The sequence below is a fragment of the Mytilus californianus genome, unplaced genomic scaffold, assembly GCF_021869535.1.
Source record: "Mytilus californianus isolate M0D057914Y unplaced genomic scaffold, xbMytCali1.0.p SCAF_9, whole genome shotgun sequence".
Lineage (NCBI taxonomy): Eukaryota > Metazoa > Mollusca > Bivalvia > Mytilida > Mytilidae > Mytilus > Mytilus californianus.
Genome location: NW_026262745.1, coordinates 7,382,310 through 7,406,615, shown reverse-complemented (window position 1 = coordinate 7,406,615; position 24,306 = coordinate 7,382,310). Strand labels below are relative to the sequence as shown.

The 24,306-nt window shown below is 31.6% G+C and overlaps 1 protein-coding gene and 2 long non-coding RNA genes across 5 annotated transcripts in view; 2 read left to right on the top strand and 1 right to left on the bottom strand.

The window, feature by feature from the left end:
• The first annotated feature begins 341 nt into the window (after positions 1–341).
• Positions 342–22,908, top strand: LOC127714973 (endonuclease V-like). 3 transcript variants are annotated; one of them, XM_052221002.1, is made up of 8 exons: positions 342–451; positions 4,316–4,468; positions 6,253–6,439; positions 7,751–7,885; positions 8,595–8,634; positions 8,880–9,061; positions 19,838–19,966; positions 20,721–22,908. In XM_052221002.1, exons 2-8 carry the CDS (start codon positions 4,386–4,388, stop codon positions 20,910–20,912), a joined length of 948 nt encoding a protein of 315 aa, XP_052076962.1. In that variant the 5' UTR covers positions 342–451; positions 4,316–4,385; the 3' UTR covers positions 20,913–22,908. The 3 variants fall into 3 exon arrangements, with proteins under 3 accessions (XP_052076962.1, XP_052076963.1, XP_052076964.1); XM_052221003.1 differs by lacking the exon at positions 19,838–19,966 and adding an exon at positions 10,961–11,089; XM_052221004.1 differs by lacking the exons at positions 19,838–19,966; positions 20,721–22,908 and adding exons at positions 10,961–11,089; positions 11,845–14,030.
• Positions 9,763–10,954, top strand: LOC127715004 (uncharacterized). The gene is made up of 3 exons (XR_007988060.1): positions 9,763–9,884; positions 9,937–10,092; positions 10,145–10,954. It is a non-coding gene; the product is annotated as an uncharacterized LOC127715004 (long non-coding RNA).
• LOC127714993 (uncharacterized) overlaps positions 16,702–24,306 on the bottom strand; it is a 19,784-nt gene continuing 12,179 nt past the window's right edge. The window contains exon 2 of the long non-coding RNA XR_007988024.1: positions 16,702–19,108. This is a non-coding gene — a long non-coding RNA (uncharacterized LOC127714993). The remainder of the gene's footprint in view (positions 19,109–24,306) is intronic.

Below are 24,306 nucleotides of genomic sequence, written 5' to 3'. Positions count from 1 at the left end.
TCAAAATTTTGAAACTTTGTTATATCAGCAGAATTAAATCAGAAAATGTATTTTTATAAAGAAATGTAGAGTAAAACCTATAGTTTAATTTGGCAAATTAAAAAAAACACTCAGTAAGATGACCCCAATTTTCCTTTTTATTATTTGAAAGCTATCTTATCATATTTTATTTGAAAATTTTATCGCTTAGCTTCCTTTCTATTCACACAAAAGTGTTTCTTCATGTAGTATAATGATAATAATCATTTTTATTAAATAGAACTGAAAATCTCTGGGTAACTGTTACTTTCCGGATTTTCATCGGACTTGCTCCGCAGAATTTTTGTATTACATGTACTTTGTTTACATCCGGCATTCTGTTGCGAAAAATTTCATCAGATATCATATTTATTATATTAGATGTGTTTTATGATAAAAAGTACATACCAGCTTTAAGTGCACAGAAATATAGGTAACAAACTGGTTGTATTTTACAATATCGATGTATATTTTGCATGACAAAGCACAGAATTGCTATCTAACAGTCTTGCATTTGCCTTTTTTTTCTTCTAACTTCCTATAAATTTGCAAAGAAAAATTGTCTTTACGCCTGGTAAAACATAAAATATCAACCAATATGTTAAGCAGGTAAAACCTCTACTAGGAATTCATGTTTTGCTTCACCTGGTCATGTGATCACTTTAGTCCACTGCATACCAGTAGCCACAAAACGAGAAAACGCTTGTTGACAAAATCAACACACAGCCAAAAGTCAAGTGTAGGAAACAGTGATAAGACAAACACATATAGTACTAGAACTAGCTCGAAATCCACAGTATTTACAAAAAGTACAAACTTTAGGCTACATGTATTAAAAGTGAATTGTTGCAGCATGATTACTAACAAATCTGAATTAAGGGCATCTGTCGAATATGTAAAACCAGATCTAATATGTGGCACTGAATCGTGGTTAAAAGGCATTAATCCGGGTAGGGACCAGAGAAAAACTATAAAATCTTTTGAAGTTTTCCCAGAGAACTACATATTTCACCGTAATGACCAAGACTCCCTTAGAGGAAGTGTAGTCATAGGTGTTAAATCAAAATTGGTATCTGATGAGAAAGTCGAACTTGTCACACTGAATGCAAAATTATTTGGACAAAAGTAAAATTAAAGAGTATGAAGGACTTATACTTGGAATCATTCTATATGCCACATCGTAACATGAGTGACATCGTTAAACTTAAAGAGTCAATAGATAAATTAGCTGACGGTAACAAATATAAACAAATGATCATAGCCAGCGACTTCAACTGCCCTGACATTGATTAGGACACCCTCATAGTTAAACCAGGTGCACAAGACTGTGAAGTACAACACGCACTATTAGACACCTCTATAGATTTTGGGCTTACTCAAGTACAAAGAGAGCCAACTATATGCAATAACTTACTAGACTTTGTCTTCACAAATAATCCATCATTATGTAGATCTTCAACTAGCGTCCCTGGTATCAGTGATCATGCTATGGTTGTCACAGACTTTGACATAATTCCACACTATATCAAACAGTCAGAAATACATGTTCAATAAAGCTGATTGGGAATCTTATCTACAAAGAAAATCAAATGGAACAACTGTCAACATCCATGGAATCCCCAGTTGAGGAAATACAAATATATGGTCCACCTTCACCTCCACCATATTCACAATTATTGACAAACACACCCCGTCAAAGGTATGCTCATCAAGAAAATCACTGCTGTGGCTCAACAGAAACCTAAGCTGAATGTTAAAACACAAAATAAGACTTTATAAGCACGCAAAGAAATCAAAACAGAGGAATAATTACAAAAGCTTCCAGAAAAAGTGCAATACGGTAAAGAATTTACAGAAAAACATTGGTATACCAGCAATGAAACAGAATGGAGCCCTTGTTAACGACAACAAAGAGAAGGCAAATATAAGACACCTAAACGCAACTCCAAACATTGACAAGAAAGTCGATCAGTCAATACCATTACTGACGATAACAACAGAGGGAGTCAAAAAACTTTTAAAGAACATAGAACCATGTAAAGCCATTGGACCAGACAACTTGCCAAACATCGTCCTGAAAAACTGCTCTAAACAACTAGCACCTGGGCTGAGACACATCTTTCAGCAATCTCTAAACTCAGGCAAAATATTTTCATGTCAAATATAGATAAGAAAAAGTTGTTAAGTTGTGGTGTTGATTATATTAGACAACTTTATTTGACAGTGAACAATTATTTTTGGAAATATGTACTAAGATCCTGGGAAATGATTATTCAAAATGAGAGAAACTTCACTTATGATTCATTTTTATCAAATCCACTGTGGCTTAATAATAGCATTAAGATTGGCCATAAATCAGTATTTTATCAAGAATGGTTCAAAAGTGGTATAAGATTTGTAAATGATCTAATAGACCAAAATTGATCTTATATTTCATTTGACCAATTTAAACAAAACTATAACAAATTATTTTGTCCTTTTAAACCATTATGTCTACAAGTATTTTTCAAACACTGACTAGAAAGGGGGTCTGATCCCAGATCCCGCTTATTGTTTTATCAGATTCCCATATCCCGCTTATTGTTTTATCAGATTCCCATATCCAGCTTATCATTGTGATAATAACGTTTGTAATTTCACGTGTCTGGTACGACTTCGTTTCCAGTTTTCATGCACAAGAATTTGACTTTCACGAGTCACGCTTACAAAAAATCAGCCAATCCCATGTCACGCTTTAGACCCAAATGAGACCCACTAGAAATAATGTTATTCCTATTGGACAGTTAAAGTGGGTTAAAATTTTAGGTGAACAGAATCTGAAGTGGAAAAAGATTTTCAGAATTAATTTATTTGCATATTTTTTTAACTTTTTCTTTTGATCTGTTCTATAGAAAATGTCAAATATTTCCAATTATAATGTATTTATAATAATGACATTGTATATATCTTACATGTATTATATTGTATGTATGTCATGTATATGCTTTAATTGTTGGAAATATAAAAATAAAAAAATAAAAACTCAGGCACCCTACCCACTAATTGGTTAAAGGTGAACATCACTCTGTATTTAAGAAAGGAAATATTAACACTCTAGAGAACTACAGACCCGTTTCTCTTACCTGAGTTACCTGCAAGCTGTTTGAATATATTATATGAAAGCATATCCTTAAACACCTAGAAAGGAACTGTTTACTCACACCACTCAAGCATGGCTTTCGTTCAGGTTTCTCCTGTGAAACCCAACTTTTAACAACTATGAACGACTAACTACAACTTTATGACAAAGGCCACCAGATAGATATTGTGATACTGGATTTCTCTAAGGCCTTTGACACAGTCCTGCACAAAAGGCTCTTATCCAAACTCAAAAGTTATTGGATTGGTGGACCAAATTCTAGATTGGCTCAACATGTTCCTTACGAAACAATCTATGTGAGTCCTGGTAGATGGCGAAAATTCTAACTCTTTAGTTGTAGCATCAGGAGTACCTCAAGGCACAGTACTTGGACCACTGCTTTTCTTGTGTCACATTAATGACTTACCTGAAACTGTTAAATCTCAAGTCAGATTATTTGCCAACATTTGCCTACTATATCGGAAAGTCCAAACACAACAGGACCACCAACTGCTGCAAAACGACCTTGTATCATTGGAAGAATGGGCCACAAAATGGGGTATGAGCATGATGAGATTTAATGCAAAAAAATGTTACATGATGAGCATCAACAACAAATCATCTCATTTCTACAAACTAGACAACCACATCCTGCAACAGGTACAACAAAATCCGTTCCTTGGTGTTATTATTTCAGATGATCTGAAATGGGGTGTCCACATTGCAAAAACCGTGAAGAAAGCTATCCCAATCTAGGATTCTTGCAATGAATCCTCCGTCACTGTCAAAAGGATTGCAGGAAACAGGCCTATATAGAACTTATCCGGTCACTGTTAGAATGCGCATCAATAGTATGGGACCCTTATTTAATCAAGGACACTAATGCATTAGAATGTGTCCAAAGACAAGCAGTGCGTTTCATCAGTGGGGATTATACAAGCAAAGAGGAAGGTAGTATAAGGAGACTTATGAACAAACTAAAACTTTCAACACTTGAAAACACATGTTATCACAGTAGACTCACTTTTCTCTACAAGGTGGTCGTGTAGTTTGTACCCCTAATTCATCATAAAATGGTATGATAAAAAAGTATTTCTGCACTCTAATATATCTGTCTATTCTGGCCCATAGATAACATACATGTACTAATAGAAAATAATGAATTACTATTCCATTCAGGTTTAAAATAGGACAGAATTGACATTTGGTATTTGGAGTAATATTGGGAACAAGATAAAGACAACTTAAGATGGATGATTCAGGAAGTACTGTGGACAGACAGGAAGAACAGCAAAGTCTGGTTCCTGAGGAAATTAAAGATAAATGGGAGAGGTATTTCACTTTTATTGAATAATATGTAAGTGTTTGCTACAGGATGTTTGGAGAGGGTGTGGCACCCTGTCCCATTTTCATAATATTTATACTGGTTGAAGACCAGTTTTTGTCAGTTACAAGTTACTGTCACCTAACACTTTTGTTTGATCCCTTTAAGACATACAGAGTTTTCTGTTTTTGAACACATATTCTTGCTTTGATATAAGAATTCTAAAAAATTAAAAGAGATTCATAAATGTCATGATTAAACTCTATGCTCATCTTCAATACAGTGCAACTTGTTGATTTCAAGTCACATTAATGAATGATGGCCTTCGGCTGTTTTTTACTCTTTGGTCGGGTTGTTGTCTCTTTGACACATTCCCCATTTCCATTCTCTATTTTATGATAAGTTCATATTCACAGAATAAAGAAGAGCTTCCAAATTTAGAGGTGAAATTACAATGTGTTAGGTTCATTTGACAAACTTACATCTCTTCTTGCTACACAATATCAAAATATGCGATGAATTTTCAGATTAAGTAGTAATTTCTGTCATTATATTATAAAAGAAAAGATATGATATGGGGTATCCATCCATGACACAAAATCAGTACATGCACAGCAAAAACACAAAAATCAAAGGAACAGCGCTTTTATTGCTGTTCTTCATCTCAAAATCATAGTGAGGCCTCCAACATAGTGAAATTTCTCACCTAACTGCAAGTTGAAGATGGCCCCTCACACTGTTTTGAGTGGAATTCTTGGCCAACTGACGATCATGCCACAACTATGAGTTAATTGAAGAACAAAGCCCAATGGCAATGTAATATCAATAAAATAAATCTGGCAAAGAAATCAAATATTGACTGTCATAAATTAGCCAGACAATCACACTGAAGTATGCAAAAACAATACAAACAACCACGGGGCACATCGGGATATATGTTAGATAACTTGGCAGGAAATAACGCATGTGTAGGGCAAATAATTTGGGTATCTATATTGTGTAGGGCAAATAATTTGGGTATCTATATATAGACTTTGTAAGATGTAACACCACTAACTGGATACAGGAAAGTAGTACATATTTAAAACCAAATAGTTCCTATGCATAGGTGTAAATATCAAACTATGTAGAATATATATATATTGGTAATTTAGGTATCAAATGAAAGGTGAAGGACCTTTTGACTGATAAATTTGAAAAATAAAAAATGTAGAAATGAAATCTAAAGAGGAGGGTATATATTGCCTGTTTCTAAGATATGAAGTACCTGTTTTGGTATATCCATGTAACCAGTACGCTCTGATATGTAAAAACCAATATATTGACCCCACCCCCACGTAGAGCCTATATTCAACTGGTCCTCGTACATTTTTTGTATACCTATGAAATATCATGGAAATATTACCTCGAAGATTTGAAATCAGAGTTTATGCTACTAAACATAACTTCTGCTACTCTTTTATTTGTTAAAATATTAATTCAAAACAAAATTTCTGGAAAAATAAGTATCCAAGAAAAATTGTTAATTTCCGACAGTAACTGGTACTGGACCAGTACTGCATTATAAGTTATAAAATAGTTAAAGTTTTTATACTTCATAGTGATAAAAGGTTAGAAAAAATACTGTTTGTCATAACCAAAACAACATACCTTTCAAAGATGTTAAAAAGAAATTACAAACAAAAACCTTTCTATTGAAGAATGAAATAGTGAAGCACATTACAGTTTTTATGGTTAATCAGATAATATACCTGATTTGAGGTTATAATTTGACTTCATGTTACTTTTACAGAGAACAGATGAAGTTGAAGAAGCAGATGATTTTAACAGACTCTGGTGATATAATCAAGATAATGTCCTGTTGCCATGGAAAAACTTCAGATAATTTCTTGATAGGTGGAGTCGATATTTCCTTTGTCAAGGGCGATAATGTGAATGCATGTGCTGCACTAATTGTTCTCAATTTTCCACAACTAGAGGTACAGAACAACCACTGGTTTTAAGAATTCATAAATACTATTGTAAAATGAATTAGTGTAATGTTATGTTAAGGTGAATGTAAGGTTGTGTTTCTATTTAGTATATTACAGTTTATGTGAACATTTGTTCAAATTTGTAACAAACAACCAAACCAGTTATCACTTAATTGTAGAACTAAAAATTTAAATTGATATGGGATAAACTCTACATATATGAGAAATATTCCAAACATACATAATCATATATAAAAGAACTGACCATTATGGTCTTCAACAATAAGCATAAACATCCAACATACAGGGAGTTTAAGAATGCATCATTATTTTAAGTGCCAAGGATCATTTAAAATATGGATGATTGATTTGACGGCAAAATATTTCAGAAAAAAATAAAACAAGCATTCTGAGAGTATTGCATGGCAGTACATAGTCCCCTACCAGTTAAAAATTAATTGTACTCGAACAAAATGCTGATTTGATCTATAACTTGTCATGGTGTAAACTATATAACAAATATCAAGTCAATATCTTCAAGCATGACGAAAAAAAGTGTGGAAAACTGATAATTTAAGTGAATTTTCTAAGTCCAAGGGCCATAACTCTGCAAAAAATCATCAAACCGAAACAAAGTTCCAACTTGGTCTGTAAATTGTCATGATAAAACAATGTACCAATTATTAAATCAATATCTTCGAGAATGACGAAAAAAAGTGCAGAAAACTGAATATTTGAGTGAATTTTCCAAGTCCAAGGACCATAACTCTGCACAAAATTATCAGACCGGAACAAAATTCCAACTTGATCTGTAACTTGTCATGATAAAACAATATACCAAATATCAAATCAATTTCTTCAAGCATGAAGAAAAAAATTGTGGAAAACTGATTTGCCAGACTGACAGAAGGACAGACAGACAGACGGACGGAGTGCAAACCTAAAGTCCCCTTCGACTTCATCGGTAGGGGACTAAAAAAACAATATTAAATAAAAAAGACAGCAACTGTATGTCTTTCTACTGGCTTTGGACAGGCACAGATAGTGCTCTACCATCCAACTTGTTCAATGGTCAATAAGTATATTGTAACATTCTAACATATACTGATTAAAAGCTTAGGTTATGCATGTCAAACCAAAGAAAACATATGTTTCTTTCGCCAATAAAGTTTGATATTTTGTTTGTCTAACTATAGGCTCATGCTCAGGCTAAAAGATTTTGTGAAAGACAACTGTATTTAATTCAACCATCCAATGTAACAATGTCATTAATAAAGCAGTAAAAAAATGACTGAGATGACAATTTATTTACTTTAGGTTGTTTATGAAGATTGTCAGATGATTAAATTAACAGCACCATATATCCCAGGGTTCCTTGCCTTCAGAGAAGCATATCTCCTAGAAGATATGTACAACAAACTGAAGAAAACACAACCACAATATGTACCTCAGGTAAAATTATGTTTTGTTTGACTCAATCGCTGAAAAAATAAGTAAAACTCATTATCTGTACCAAGTATGAATATAATGTAGTGATATACTGAGACATGCTTTATTTTGAAAGCATAAAAGATCACAGTTCAATATCTACATGTATAAACAAAATAAATTTCAATATGATATGCAAAATGTTAAGAGGGGAAGTGAAAAATTGACAAGTAAAAAATGCTACTGATTTGAGATCGCATGAAACAATTATTTTGTTTTTTTAATTGATTTGTTGTAGTACAATTAAAATAAAAATGTTTTCTTCTAATGCTTATTGCTTCTTTTTCACAGATATGTTTCAGCAGTATTAAAGTGAATCAAATGAGATTTTGAATCTACCTTTAACTTACTGAGAACTGTAAATTCAGCGTGCATTTATTATTGCGATTTTTCAAGAATGAACAAAAATGCAAGTTTAATTATTGTGATTTTAGGAAAAGCTTTGTACAGATATACATTAATAGATATCAGAATGCGAGTTTTTATTTTTGCGATACTCAAGGAGTCACATTATTTGCATTAATAAAAACCTCGCAATAATTTCTGAATTTACAATACCCAAAAGTTTATATAAAGAGGCGATGGATGAGTTTCAAGTGTTGTTTTTTTAAAACATTAAAAGATACAAACACTATATGTTAACATTTTTAATATCATTTTACCTAATTGACAGGTTATAATGGTAGATGGAAATGGAATTCTACATCCTAGGGGTAAGCATGTCCAATCTTTTGACATTTTCTATCACAACCAAGCCTGTGGTTTAGGTTTAGGTAAAGTGATTTTGATGTGATGTAGATAATTATATCAATATAAATGATCTGCAGATAATATTCCCAGGATGGAATCAATGTTTAGGAGGATTTTGGAAATGAAGATTACAAATTGTTCTGAATATAAATTATTTTTATAAGTTTTTCACAAACATTATTTCTAAATTAACTTGTCTTTGTTGTAGGGTTTGGGTTAGCATGTCATCTAGGTGTTTTGTTAGACACTCCATGTATTGGTGTTGCCAAGAATCTTTTCCAAGTGGATGGAATAGAAAATGATGATGATCATCAGCTAAAAATTAAACATTTATCTAAAGGAGGTGATACATTTGAATTGGTGGGAACTAGTTGTAAAGTCTTAGGAAAGGTAAATGTATAAATGATAAGAATCATTAACAAAAATTAGAAAAATTAAATGAGTTTTCATAACATTTCCTTTTAGAACTTCTAATTAAAATGACTAAAGGAAATACTGTAAACCAACTAATTTCAGTAGCTGAACAATTTTAAAAGAATGAAAATAAATAGCTATGACTAACTTCCTCTCATATGATATCGCTTTGCTATGTAAAAAAATCCTGAAAATGAATTGTGAAGTCGGTTTGAAAGCTAAATAAAATAAATAAGTTTGTTTTCAGTAGTCTGTAGACATCTCTCTGGACACATACTATTTATTTAAAAATTCAGCAGGTATATGCTTATCATTTATAAGAGATGTAAGGCTCATGTATCTGAGATGTCCAAGTATATAAATGGAAGTTTTGTTTTCAAGTATAGAGCTACATATAATTTTTCTGGCCGCCTGCATCATAGATCATGCTACAAAAAATAAGGTACCAGAAGTTTTTTTGTTACACTATGAAACCAGACTTCTGTTTCTTTGACATGTTTGAAAAATTTAGATGATTCCCAACTTTCTGTAAAATATTGTGGATTCATTACTATTTATTGGATACCAAATATTGTGGATTTCATGGGTACAGGTAAACCAGGAATTTAAATGTTCACTTTTTCTAAAGGCTTGTATACAAACTTTGGCAAATCCACGAATTCAAATATCCACGAAAATATAAGTTTTCCTTTATCCACAAAAAGAAATGAATCCACAGTAGAATATGATAAATATTGAATACTATAGTAAATGTCGAAAATAACCAGCTCCTGTTGACATTAGCCATCTAGATTAAGAGGTAATGGGAAAAATAACCGGCTCCTTTTGACATTAGCCATCTAGATTTAGAGGTAATGGGAAAAATAACCAGCTCCTGTTGACATTAGCCATCTGGATTAAGAGGTAACGGGAAAAATAACCAGCTCCTGTTGACATTAGCCATCTAAATTTAGAGGTAACAGGAAAAATAACCAGCTCCTGTTGACATTAGCCATCTAGATTAAGAGGTAACGGGAAAAATAACCAGCTCCTGTTGACATAAGCCATCTAGATTTAGAGGTAATGGGAAAAATAACCAGCTCCTGTTGACATTAGCCATCTAGATTAAGAGGTAACCGGAAAAATAACCAGCTCCTGTTGACATTAGCCATCTAGATTAAGAGGTAACGGGAAAAATAACCAGCTCCTGTTGACATTAGCCATCTAAATTTAGAGGTAATGGGAAAAGAGTTGGTTAGTTTGTGTTTTTTTTTTTGCTTTTCATAACAACTAGAAATGACATGAATTACCTTGATAATTAAGGGAAATAAAACAAGTTTTGCATAAACAGTGAGATCATGGATGGTTACATTCTAGTGGAATATAAAGAGGAAAAAACAAAGGATCAGATTTATTTAGACAATATCCAAAAGTCAAACAACTGAAGCTCAACATTTACCAATTGAAAACTATACACCATGACATGTTTGTAATTACCTATAGGTCACCATTTGGCTTTCAACAACAAACAAAATCCATTCTGTATAGTCAGCTTTAAAAGGCCCAACTATGAGAAAAGGTGAAACAATACAAGTAAGAATATTAATGGCCTGATTTGTAACAAAACCATTTACAAAAAACAGACATGAACCATCGACAACCACTGGATTACAGGCTCCTGACTAGGAACAGACATATACATAATGTGGTGGATGAACCCTCATCTTATAAGGGACAGTGGTGTAAAAGCATAAGATAAGAACATGCTGTAAAGATCAGCAGTTAAGCATACAAAACAACTAACATAAAAACATGAATTATTGTATGACTTCTCCATGAGTCACATTTACATAAAACTTGAGGATGTTTTAATGGCCTACCTTATTTTCAATCCAGGCCCTAAGGAGTTGTGATTCTGCACCTAATCCAATTTACATATCAACTGGTCACAAGATCACACTTGATTCAGCTGTAGAGCTAGTATACAAATGTTGTAAACACAGGGTACCAGAGCCAACTAGACAGGTATTATTACTAAAAATTGTGTGTTACCTAAAGAACTTTTAATGAGGAACATATAAGGGAAGATGAGGGGCTATGAGAATGGAAAGAAAAATATCGAAGACAATGTTGAATTTAGATGGAAAAAAAATTTCATAAAACAAAACAAAGGTTGTATAAAATTATGTAAGGGCTCTTCAATGTAGAAGCATTTAATGAATATGGACCTAAACTGTTCATAAGGCTTATTAAGGTTGTCTACATCATTTGTTTTGTCAATTATTAAAGGCTGTCAAGTGATCTTTTAAATCAAGCACACTGTCTTTTCAAAACATAACTAGAACACTTCAAATTAACGGAACTTAAAAAATTAATGAAGAATGAAGAAAGACATTCTTACGTTGTTACATGTATATCCTTTTAAATTCTTGAAAAGAACTATCCAACAACAACTTGAAAAACATTTGAAAAGAACTTATTTAATGCAATAAATAGTTAACTGCTTTTTGTGATCAAGTAAGATCTGGCTAGCTTACAGCATGGACAGTGAACTGCTTTTTGTGATCAAGTAAGATCTGGCTGGCTTACAGCATGGACAGTGCTTCGATTATGCTTCTGTCTATTAATTAATGTGTAGTTTTGCATGGACAGACAGACAGAATCAATCAAATTTATTCTACTTTGTAAAATTCCAGAAATTGATTGAAGTGACGAGTAGAAAATTACAAAAAGGAAAATTTATTTGTCTTTATATTTTCTCCATTGTTTTGTTTTTTCAGGCAGATATAAAGAGTAGAGAATATTTAAGAGTTCATTTTGGAAGTGAACATGAAGAACAAAAGAATAAAGGGAAGAAGAAACAAAGGACAAAAACTACAAAGCATAGTAACACTGACTGTAACCCTGTTGATAATGTAGAAGAATTATTTGAAGATACTTGCTGTTTATTTGAAGGGAATGATACATGATATTTTTATACTCCTACCGCAAGTGAGGGTTTTTTAATCTATTTATTCAATTATTATTATCCTTATTTGGAGGCTTTATGTAAAAATCAAATTATATTTGGCACAGATATTCCCTATTTCATGTTCAGGTCATATTTTTATAGAGTCTACTCAATCGTTCTCACACACTATCAATCATTTCAAGAAGTTGTGTCGTTGCTAGAGTCAAAAGAGTAGGGGCAATAAGGCCCTGATTTGGCCCGAATATTAGTGCAAATTAAAAAGTTTTCATACATATTCTTAAATTTGTCCTAACTACACTAAGGTACAAGGTATTCAGAAAATAAAACAAATTTCACATTTAACAAGTTACCATGGCAACAAACCATGACAAAATTTGTATATTATGTATTATTATGAATTTTCCTTTTTTAACACCCAATTTTAGGTACATACTTATCAGTGTGAGCCAAGGCTCCGTGTTGAAGACCGTACTTTGACTTATAATAGTTTACTTTTATAAATTTTGACTTGGATGGAGAGTTGTCTCATTGGCACTCATACCACATCTTCTTATATCTATATATTAGATTGGAAAAGTATGTGCACATCCAAGAAACAACTTTATTTTTAGAAGGATTATGTCAATAGTTATGATAAATCATTTTGTTGTTTCATGGCTTCGCACGATGATTCCACAATGGAAATGACAACTGAAAACTGCATAGATTCTGCAGTTTTCTTCATATTGATGAAAACATGCATATTATGATGCAATTGTGACATCATAACATCAACAATCTTATGTTATTCATTTATATTTCTTGATTTTATGCATTTCCAAACATGTGCATATTTGAAATAGTTTTCAAAAACTATTTTCTTTGGCCAGAATCAGCCCTTTATGCCCCTACTTCTTTGCTATTTCAAACCAGTGAAAAATTTTAATTACGTCAAAGCCACATGAAATATTTTTTGGTTATTGAAACTATAGTATGATGGAGGGTACATGATTCCAACTCAAGAAAATACTTGTTACATATAATTATGTGAATATTATATGAATACAAAATATTGTTTTTACTGCTGAAATCATAAATTTTAACAAATTTCCAAAGAGGTTTTCAATTTTATTTTGTTTTGATTTAACAAAAAGAGGTGATTTAAAAAAACATCAGGTGTTGAGACCATAATTGTTCTGATGGAATTCAAGTAAATCTAAGTTAAAGTCAGCTAGAGAAACATGACAAAACCTGTTTCATGGTTTCACCTGTACAATATTGATTTCAGTTCTGTATAAAAATGCAAATATATCCTGCTCAAATTCCAAATGAGATGACTTGTTGGGAAAAAATTAGTTAACATTTCTGTTAAGGTATCACTAAATTATGTAGTACATGTATTATACCTGCAATGTCAGGGTTGAAATGTTGGTCTAAAATTTAAAATAAAAACAGGTTAAGGGTGGACAAGATATTTTAATAATTATTCATCATTAACACTTTTACTCAGTGATTGTGTGTTAAGAAATGTCATCAAACATAACTGATATTTGATAATAATTTAATTTTGGATGTAATGCGTCTTCCGATAGGCTGACGTTGTTTTGTTTATCAGCTCATAGACATAATTTTGTCGTGTGACCTTGACGTCATCAATGTTTTTTCATGATTTACTATGGTTTAAAATGGAATTAAGAATTAAATTATAAGAAATGACTGTACTGTCTATTCGAAATAACATAAAAAATGTGGTGCACACTTTAAAATAACCCGCTATTGGTTTTATTCAGTGTGCACCACATTTTTGATGTTATTTCTTCATAGACAGAAAAAATATTGCGGTCATTCCTTAAATGTATTTACATAGTAATACTTTAAAATGAAGTTTTTTTTTCATGGTATCTGTGATATTTTTTGTTGATTTTTATGAATTTCTATCACATTTTGTTACCTTTCTTAATATATATTTAAAATATTTTTTTAGATATTTGAATAGAAATAAATTGTTACAGTTTAGCTGTTTATTACTCTTTTTTGTGTTGTTTAGATGCTTAAGAAAGATATTAAGACTATCAATGAGTTAATATACTGTTGAATTCATTGTCAAAAGCAACATGATTCAGAAGCTTGGAACTGGCTCTGTGGTTTTGTGCTTACCACCAGTGCCAGCAGTGTTGGTCTGGATCCACAGCTGGGTCAACTCTAAAGACTTAAAAATTGGTATTAGGTGCTTCTCCACCAATCACAGTTAACCTTAGTTAGAGCAGAGGCTAGTAGAATCAGATTTAGAATAGTGTGTCAGGGAAGGTTGACATGTCTTCCTGCTTATTGTTACCATGTGAGCTAGCATGTTCAAATTCCAACTTGACATGTCTGTCTAGAACAAGCAGGGTGTATTCATATTCCTTTTATATGTTATCAACCTGAATATGCATGTAATGTTTGCCATCAGACATTAAGCAGCCACCAAACAATCAACAGCCACACATTAAGTTTTGGTTGGAACTAGGGCTAGAAATTTCCTGAAAATTATACAAAGTTCAAACTTTTTTGTCATACAGTCAGGTGTTGTCAGAGAAAATGTTTTTTTATGTTTATCATATGTATTATGTCAAGTGTTTTTTTTTGTTCCAGTTCACCTAGCTTTGAAAGTTTGAAGGAATGATGGATTAAGGAAGTTCATTAAAATGTAGATAAATAAAATTTAGTTTGTTGCTACATACTGGTTAATAACAGATTGTCACAACTGGTATATGTGTGTGCTGGATTTATTGTCTTTTGACAGATTAAAACCATACAGCACCATCTAGTTGGTATTATTGCCACTGCACAGTTCATACTTAAAGGGGTCTTATACAGTTTCACAATGTTTTGTCATTTTTGTGATTTTGAGAGATGCTGTAAATTGAGATAAGTTCTTTAAAGAATTGTTAAATAAAACATTCATAACCGTGCTTGTTTTCAAGAAAAGTGAGGTTCAAAATTGGGATTTTTTGTGTTTTAGTTGAAATTGTCTTTCTTTTGTTAACAAAATTTGCACCTGTCACATGATGATCTACAATAATGTAGTAGCTTGTAAATCAGATGAACCATCCCACAATTGTGTGGTAGTGTGTGCATCTTGAATGCAGGAGGTTGTGGGTTTGATGTCCTGCAAGGGCATACAAAAGACTGAAATTTGTATTTGCTGCTTATCCAAAAAACATACAGCTTTAAGTTAAGAAGTAAGAGCAAAAACTGATTGGCCCTGGATTTATAACAATGTGTCAAGTTATGGTGACCTATCTTTCTGCAAAATTTTACCTTTTGAGCAAGCTTCATTTAAATCCAGCTTTGTGGATCAGACATATTAATCATTCATATCACATTAACATGTAATAAAACCAGTGAATCCATTACAAAATGTTATAATATCCAAGCATTAATAGAGTTTGGCAGGAACATTGGATGAGTATACACATACATGCCACAAGCATTCAGTTGAGAATGAGGTCTGGTAAATTTTCAATTCAATGGGAATCGGTTGTTACTGTTGCAGTTGAGATCTTTCTTCTTATCATTTATCGCTTCAGAATATTTATTCAAAATTGCTGATGCATGTATTTTCAAGAACTGTCAGTCAAACCTAATCCCCAAAAAATTAATGTTTTTTTCTCCTCTCAACAAAATCAAACTAGGGTCACAAGTTCTGCAAATATCACTCAACTAGGAACCTCAAACTTCATCTGTAACTTCTTATGCTATAACAAAATACTAAATACTTTACCAATTGATTCACACATTATAGAAAACAGTGACGAAAACTGATATTTCTATGCAATTTTCTTAGTTCAAGGGCCACAATTTCTTCAATAAAAACCCAACAAGAGGCAAAATATCAACTTGATCCATCACTTCTTATGATATGGTCATACAAAAATACCTAAGCAATTAATTTGGGCATTACAGAAAAAGTTGGGAAACTGATATTTCTAGCAATTTTATGTCCAAGGTACCCTGCTAATATCACACAACCTGAAAAAAAAATGTATCTGCAACTTCTTATGATTTGTCTATATACCAAATATCTAATCAACTGATTCATGCATTACCAAACTAGATGCTCTAAAGAGCCTGTGTTGCTCACCTAGGTCTGTGTGCGTCTTCAACAATCGACACTCTCCAACATAGTAGACAAAAGGTTTTCAGATATTTTCTATGTAAAAGGACATTTTCTGAAAAAATGGTCAACTTGAACAGAACTCAAACTTGATCTGCAACTTTATAAACCAAATATTTAATCAATATATTGAAGAACAGATAAAACAAAGAGGTAATCTGGCTTTGCCGGAAGTGGACTAGAAAAACAAATTGGAATGTCTTATCCTTACAATTTTGTACATTATAATCTACAATGTATGTCAAAACACTATATGCATTGCTCATCTAGAATAGTAACACAACAATTTACACTTGATTTAAAACAACCACCAGTCAATCAGTCTATTCAAATCTAACAGTCCATATAGGAGGAGTTATGCAAATCTAGCATTCCATATAGGAGGAGTTATGCAAATCTTTCATTCCATTTAACAGGAGCTGTACTGTTGGAATAACATTTTGATTCAAATAAAAATGGCCTATATGTTCCTCTTGAATTGATGATGATAACAAATGGTGATTGTTTTTCTGGAGAATGAATGAAAAATTCTATTTCAGTATAAAAACAAACATTTATTCATGAGTCAACTCAATAATGAGAATACATTATTTGATACATCTATAATTCTTACAAAACTTAAAAGTAAATAAATAATACACAATAAAAGTAAGAAACAACCATTCTGTTTATAGGAAAACTTAAGTTTCTTCTATAAACAGTAAGAACTAAAAAATTTCTGGTATGAATTTAATTAAAATGTTAAGAGAATTTGATATCTTGATACACAATCAACACTATAAATATTTAATATATCCTATATATAAATAGTGTATTGTGTAGTTTGTATAGTTTTTGTTATCTTATCATTATATCCAATATACAAATATAACTAGTACAATATGCATGTGCATGTAAATCTTTTGTTACTATCTTATCGATTACTAAGATGCTGAAATATCTGATAAAAATTTAGAATTTCAAAACATATATATTTTACTATAAATAAATATTTATAATCAGACTCCCCCCCGGATTGAGTATAGTGAATATTTACATAATTTTACTTCTGCTCTTATGTGTTGAACACAAGTTATTGATTTTTTAATATAATGCAAGTAAAAAGATTGTTCCATATATCAAATACCAGAAATAATTTCATTAACACTCCATTTATCACTCCATTCAACAATAATTTACCAGGTCAACATCCTCATAAACCTCATAAATCTTGTTAATATCAAACTACAAATTAAATCACAAACTCAAAAATAAAACAGAAGCTTATTATTTAACAAACATATGAATAACTGATTGTTGCTTGCTTTATGTCCATTGGAAATTATTTGATGCAAACAAACATTATTTGATGATATGATTGAACAACATTTGTTAATGAACTTGTACTTTGTACACATGAATCTTTCAACCTATCTTTTATATTATTTTCTGTTCATATCTAAAAAAAATAAGTAGTATGACCTAATGACCTTCTTGTTAATGCACATTTTCTGTCCAGAATTGCCAAAAAGATCACATAGATTGACTTTACAATGGTAAATTTTAATCAAATGTTACCAGCCAAAAGGATCACATTGAAATGGCTTACAATAGTTCCTATTTTAATTAAGCGACATAATTTCTTTCACTTTACAGTATAATGTATCTCCAATTAAAGTAAAAAATATTGTTTTGCCACTGTCATTATCTAAAACTTTCTATTGATAAATTTAGAAAAAATTAAGAACCTAAGGTTCCAACTCCCTCAAGCAAAGTTGAACTTAGAGGGTTTCAATTATTCTTTTAATGTCCATTTTTAGTCATATAGATCCTCAAGTAATTAGACATCATTGCTTTTGAACTTTAAGTTTTAACATTCCTGATGAAGGTAAATTTGGAAAAGATCCTGCCATGCACCAGATTTCTTAAGTGTAATTTCCATTTACAAAAGGAATTTTAATGTTACATTTTAAAATGATCTATGACCATCATATTTCAGTAATTTTTGCTTGCTAAAACTGTAATATTATAGTTCTATATTTTTGTTCTTTTAAAAAAAAATAAATAAAACTAAAACTTCACTTTGAGGACTAAACTATCTAACTCAATTCAAGTTATGAGAACAAACAAAAATAAGATTCAATAATTTTTCTCAATATACAAATAAATAATATTTCTAAAAAGTTGTTGTTAGTACATGAATATAAGACAACCTGTGCCTGTATTGCTCACCTTATAATATTCAACAGTTCTCTAGTAAGAACTTTTACATTTTAAGTTACTCTTGTGTTGCTGATCATTTTTGCAATTTAGTTTCAAAAACAATTCAAAACTACAAAAAAAAGTAATGAACTGTTATCACAGCGATATGTCTCGCCTTTTTGAAATTTTGATAATGCAAATGTTGAAATTAAAATAGCAATACTTTAACATGTAAGTTATGCAAATATTCAAAGTTGATGAACCATGACTGAAGGCTAAACAGTCTCCATGGAATGAGATGTGCCAATGCTAATACAACTGCATACCAAATACCATTGACTTATTATAAGTCGTTCCCTTTAAACAAACCTAAACACAAACATTAACTTGTAAACTATGTAAAAGTTTCAAAGTCAATGAACCATGATCAGGGGTGGGGCTATATAATCTCCATGGGAACGATACTTGCAAATGCCAATAAATTTGCATACCAAATATCATTGACTTAACATTAGCAGTGCATCTTAAACTGATCTAATCACAAACTAATACATGTAAACTAAGCAAAAGTTTCAAAGTAAGTAGACCATGACTGAGGGGGTGGGGGCCAAATATTCTCCATGGAAATGAGATGTGCTAATGCTTATACAACTGAACACCAATTAACATTGGCCTACCACTCAATGTTCCCCTTGAACTGACCTAATCATAAAATTAATACATGTAAACTATGAAAAGTTTCAAATCAATAGACCTTGACTGAGGGGGCGGGGCAAAATAATCAAATAACCAGCTCCTGTTGACATTAGCCATCTAAATTTAGAGATAATGGGAAAAGAGTTGGTTAGTTTGTGTTTTTTTTTTTGCTTTTCATAACAACTAGAAATGACATGAATTACCTTGATAATTAAGGGAAATAAAACAAGTTTTGCATAAAAAGTGAGATCATAGATGGTTACATTCTAGTGGAATATAAAGAGGAAAAAACAAAGGATCAGATTTATTTAGACAATATCCAAAAGTCAAACAACTGAAGCTCAACATTTACCAATTGAAAACTATACACCATGACATGTTTGTAATTACCTATAGGTCACCATTTGGCTTTCAACAACAAACAAAATCCATTCTGTATAGTCAGCTTTAAAAGGCCCAACTATGAGAAAAGGTGAAACAATTCAAGTAAGAATATTAATTGCCTGATTTGTAACAAAACCATTTACAAAAAACAGACATGAACCATCGACAAACACTGGATTACAGGCTCCTGACTAGGAACAAACATATACATAATGGTGGATGAACCCTCATCTTATAAGGAACAGTGGTGTAAAAGCATAAGATAAGAACATGCTGTAAAGATCAGCAGTTAAGCATACAAAACAACTAACATAAAAACATGAATTATTGTATGACTTCTCCATGAGTCACATTTACATAAAACTTGAGGATGTTTTAATGGCCTACCTTATTTTCAATCCAGGCCCTAAGGAGTTGTGATTCTGCACCTAATCCAATTTACATATCAACTGGTCACAAGATCACACTTGATTCAGCTGTAGAGCTAGTATACAAATGTTGTAAACACAGGGTACCAGAGCCAACTAGACAGGTATTATTACTAAAAATTGTGTGTTACCTAAAGAACTTTTAATGAGGAACATATAAGGGAAGATGAGGGGCTATGAGAATGGAAAGAAAAATATCGAAGACAATGTTGAATTTAGATGGAAAAAAAATTTCATAAAACAAAACAAAGGTTGTATAAAATTATGTAAGGGCTCTTCAATGTAGAAGCATTTAATGAATATGGACCTAAACTGTTCATAAGGCTTATTAAGGTTGTCTACATCATTTGTTTTGTCAATTATTAAAGGCTGTCCAGTGATCTTTTAAATCAAGCACACTGTCTTTTCAAAACATAACTAGAACACTTCAAATTAACGGAACTTAAAAAATTAATGAAGAACGAAGAAAGACATTCTTACGTTGTTACATGTATATCCGTTTAAATTCTTGAAAAGAACTATCCAACAACAACTTGAAAAACATTTGAAAAGAACTTATTTAATGCAATAAATAGTTAACTGCTTTTTGTGATCAAGTAAGATCTGGCTAGCTTACAGCATGGACAGTGAACTGCTTTTTGTGATCAAGTAAGATCTGGCTGGCTTACAGCATGGACAGTGCTTCGATTATGCTTCTGTCTATTAATTAATGTGTAGTTTTGCATGGACAGACAGACAGAATCAATCAAATTTATTCTACTTTGTAAAATTCCAGAAATTGATTGAAGTGACGAGTAGAAAATTACAAAAAGGAAAATTTATTTGTCTTTATATTTTCTCCATTGTTTTTTTTTTCAGGCAGATATAAAGAGTAGAGAATATTTAAGAGTTCATTTTGGAAGTGAACATGAAGAACAAAAGAATAAAGGGAAGAAGAAACAAAGGACAAAAACTACAAAGCATAGTAACACTGACTGTAACCCTGTTGGTAATGTAGAAGAATTATTTGAAGATACTAATTGCTGTTTATTTGAAGGGAATGATACATGATATTTTTATACTCCTACCGCAAGTGAGGGTTTTTTAATCTATTTATTCAATTATTATTATCCTTATTTGGAGGCTTTATGTAAAAATCAAATTATATTTGGCACAGATATTCCCTATTTCATGTTCAGGTCATATTTTTATAGAGTCGACTCAATCGTTCTCACACACTATTAATCATTTCAAGAAGTTGTGTCGTTGCTAGAGTCAAAAGAGTAGGGGCAATAAGGCCCTGATTTGGCCCGAATATTAGTGCAAATTAAAAAGTTTTCATACATATTCTTAAATTTGTCCTAACTACACTAAGGTACAAGGTATTCAGAAAATAAAACAAATTTCACATTTAACAAGTTACCATGGCAACAAACCATGACAAAATTTGTATATTATGTATTATTATGAATTTTCCTTTTTAACACCCAATTTTAGGTACATACTTATCAGTGTGAGCCAAGGCTCCGTGTTGAAGACCGTACTTTGACTTATAATAGTTTACTTTTATAAATTTTGACTTGGATGGAGAGTTGTTTCATTGGCACTCATACCACATCTTCTTATATCTATATATTAGATTGGAAAAGTATGTGCACATCCAAGAAACAACTTTATTTTTAGAAGGATTATGTCAATAGTTATGATAAATCATTTTGTTGTTTCATGGCTACGCACGATGATTCCACAATGGAAATGACAACTGAAAACTGCATAGATTCTGCAGTTTTCTTCATATTGATGAAAACATGCATATTATGATGCAATTGTGACATCATAACATCAACAATCTTATGTTATTCATTTATATTTCTTGATTTTATGCATTTCCAAACATGTGCATATTTGAAATAGTTTTCAAAAACTATTTTCTTTGGCCAGAATCAGCCCTTTATGCCCCTACTTCTTTGCTATTTCAAACCAGTGAAAAATTTTAATTACGTCAAAGCCACATGAAATATTTTTTGGTTATTGAAACTATAGTATGATGGAGGGTACATGATTCCAACTCAAGAAAATACTTGTTACATATAATTATGTGAATATTATATGAATACAAAATATTGTTTTTACTGCTGAAATCATAAATTTTAACAAATTTCCAAAGAGGTTTTCAATTTTATTTTGTTTTGATTTAACAAAAAGAGGTGATTTAAAAAAACATCAGGTGTTGAGACCATAATTGTTCTGATGGAATTCAAGTAAATCTAAGTTAAAGTCAGCTAGAGAAACATGACAAAACCTGTTTCATGGTTTCACCTGTACAATATTGATTTCAGTTCTGTATAAAAATGCAAATATATCCTGCTCAAATTCCAAATGAGATGACTTGTTGGGAAAAAATTAGTTAACATTTCTGTTAAGGTATCACTAAATTATGTAGTACATGTATTATACCTGCAATGTCAGGGTTGAAATGTTGGTCTAAAATTTAAAATAAAAACAGGTTAAGGGTGGACAAGATATTTTAATAATTATTCATCATTAACACTTTTACTCAGTGATTGTGTGTTAAGAAATGTCATCAAACATAACTGATATTTGATAATAATTTAATTTTGGATGTAATGCGTCTTCCGATAGGCTGACGTTGTTTTGTTTATCAGCTCATAGACATAATTTTGTCGTGTGACCTTGACGTCATCAATGTTTTTTCATGATTTACTATGGTTTAAAATGGAATTAAGAATTAAATTATAAGAAATGACTGTACTGTCTATTCGAAATAACATAAAAAATGTGGTGCACACTTTAAAATAACCCGCTATTGGTTTTATTCAGTGTGCACCACATTTTTGATGTTATTTCTTCATAGACAGAAAAAATATTGCGGTCATTCCTTAAATGTATTTACATAGTAATACTTTAAAATGAAGTTTTTTTTTCATGGTATCTGTGATATTTTTTGTTGATTTTTATGAATTTCTATCACATTTTGTTACCTTTCTTAATATATATTTAAAATATTTTTTTAGATATTTGAATAGAAATAAATTGTTACAGTTTAGCTGTTTATTACTCTTTTTTGTGTTGTTTAGATGCTTAAGAAAGATATTAAGACTATCAATGAGTTAATATACTGTTGAATTCATTGTCAAAAGCAACATGATTCAGAAGCTTGGAACTGGCTCTGTGGTTTTGTGCTTACCACCAGTGCCAGCAGTGTTGGTCTGGATCCACAGCTGGGTCAACTCTAAAGACTTAAAAATTGGTATTAGGTGCTTCTCCACCAATCACAGTTAACCTTAGTTAGAGCAGAGGCTAGTAGAATCAGATTTAGAATAGTGTGTCAGGGAAGGTTGACATGTCTTCCTGCTTATTGTTACCATGTGAGCTAGCATGTTCAAATTCCAACTTGACATGTCTGTCTAGAACAAGCAGGGTGTATTCATATTCCTTTTATATGTTATCAACCTGAATATGCATGTAATGTTTGCCATCAGACATTAAGCAGCCACCAAACAATCAACAGCCACACATTAAGTTTTGGTTGGAACTAGGGCTAGAAATTTCCTGAAAATTATACAAAGTTCAAACTTTTTTGTCATACAGTCAGGTGTTGTCAGAGAAAATGTTTTTTTATGTTTATCATATGTATTATGTCAAGTGTTTTTTTTGTTCCAGTTCACCTAGCTTTGAAAGTTTGAAGGAATGATGGATTAAGGAAGTTCATTAAAATGTAGATAAATAAAATTTAGTTTGTTGCTACATACTGGTTAATAACAGATTGTCACAACTGGTATATGTGTGTGCTGGATTTATTGTCTTTTGACAGATTAAAACCATACAGCACCATCTAGTTGGTATTATTGCCACTGCACAGTTCATACTTAAAGGGGTCTTATACAGTTTCACAATGTTTTGTCATTTTTGTGATTTTGAGAGATGCTGTAAATTGAGATAAGTTATTTAAAGAATTGTTAAATAAAACATTCATAACCGTGCTTGTTTTCAAGAAAAGTGAGGTTCAAAATTGGGATTTTTTGTGTTTTAGTTGAAATTGTCTTTCTTTTGTTAACAAACTTTGCACCTGTCACATGATGATCTACAATAATGTAGTAGCTTGTAAATCAGATGAACCATCCCACAATTGTGTGGTAGTGTGTGCATCTTGAATGCAGGAGGTTGTGGGTTTGATGTCCTGCAAGGGCATACAAAAGACTGAAATTTGTATTTGCTGCTTATCCAAAAAACATACAGCTTTAAGTTAGGAAGTAAGAGCAAAAACTGATTGGCCCTGGAGTTATAACAATGTGTCAAGTTATGGTGACCTATCTTTCTGCAAAATTTTACCTTTTGAGCAAGCTTCATTTAAAGGGAAACTTCGCAAAAAAATGAAAAATTCATATTCTGTTCATTATGTATAAAATAGCACAAATTCATAGATATTAAAGTTTTATTCTGC

Bases quoted from the DNA above. Each gene is read 5' to 3' on its own strand.
- LOC127714973 (XM_052221002.1), top strand. From the start codon at position 4,386: ATGGATGATTCAGGAAGTACTGTGGACAGACAGGAAGAACAGCAAAGT. The intron at 8,635-8,879 runs GTAAGCATGTCC...TCTTTGTTGTAG, and splicing joins TGGAATTCTACATCCTAGGG to GGTTTGGGTTAGCATGTCAT. The intron at 9,062-19,837 runs GTAAATGTATAA...TTTTCAATCCAG, and splicing joins GTTGTAAAGTCTTAGGAAAG to GCCCTAAGGAGTTGTGATTC.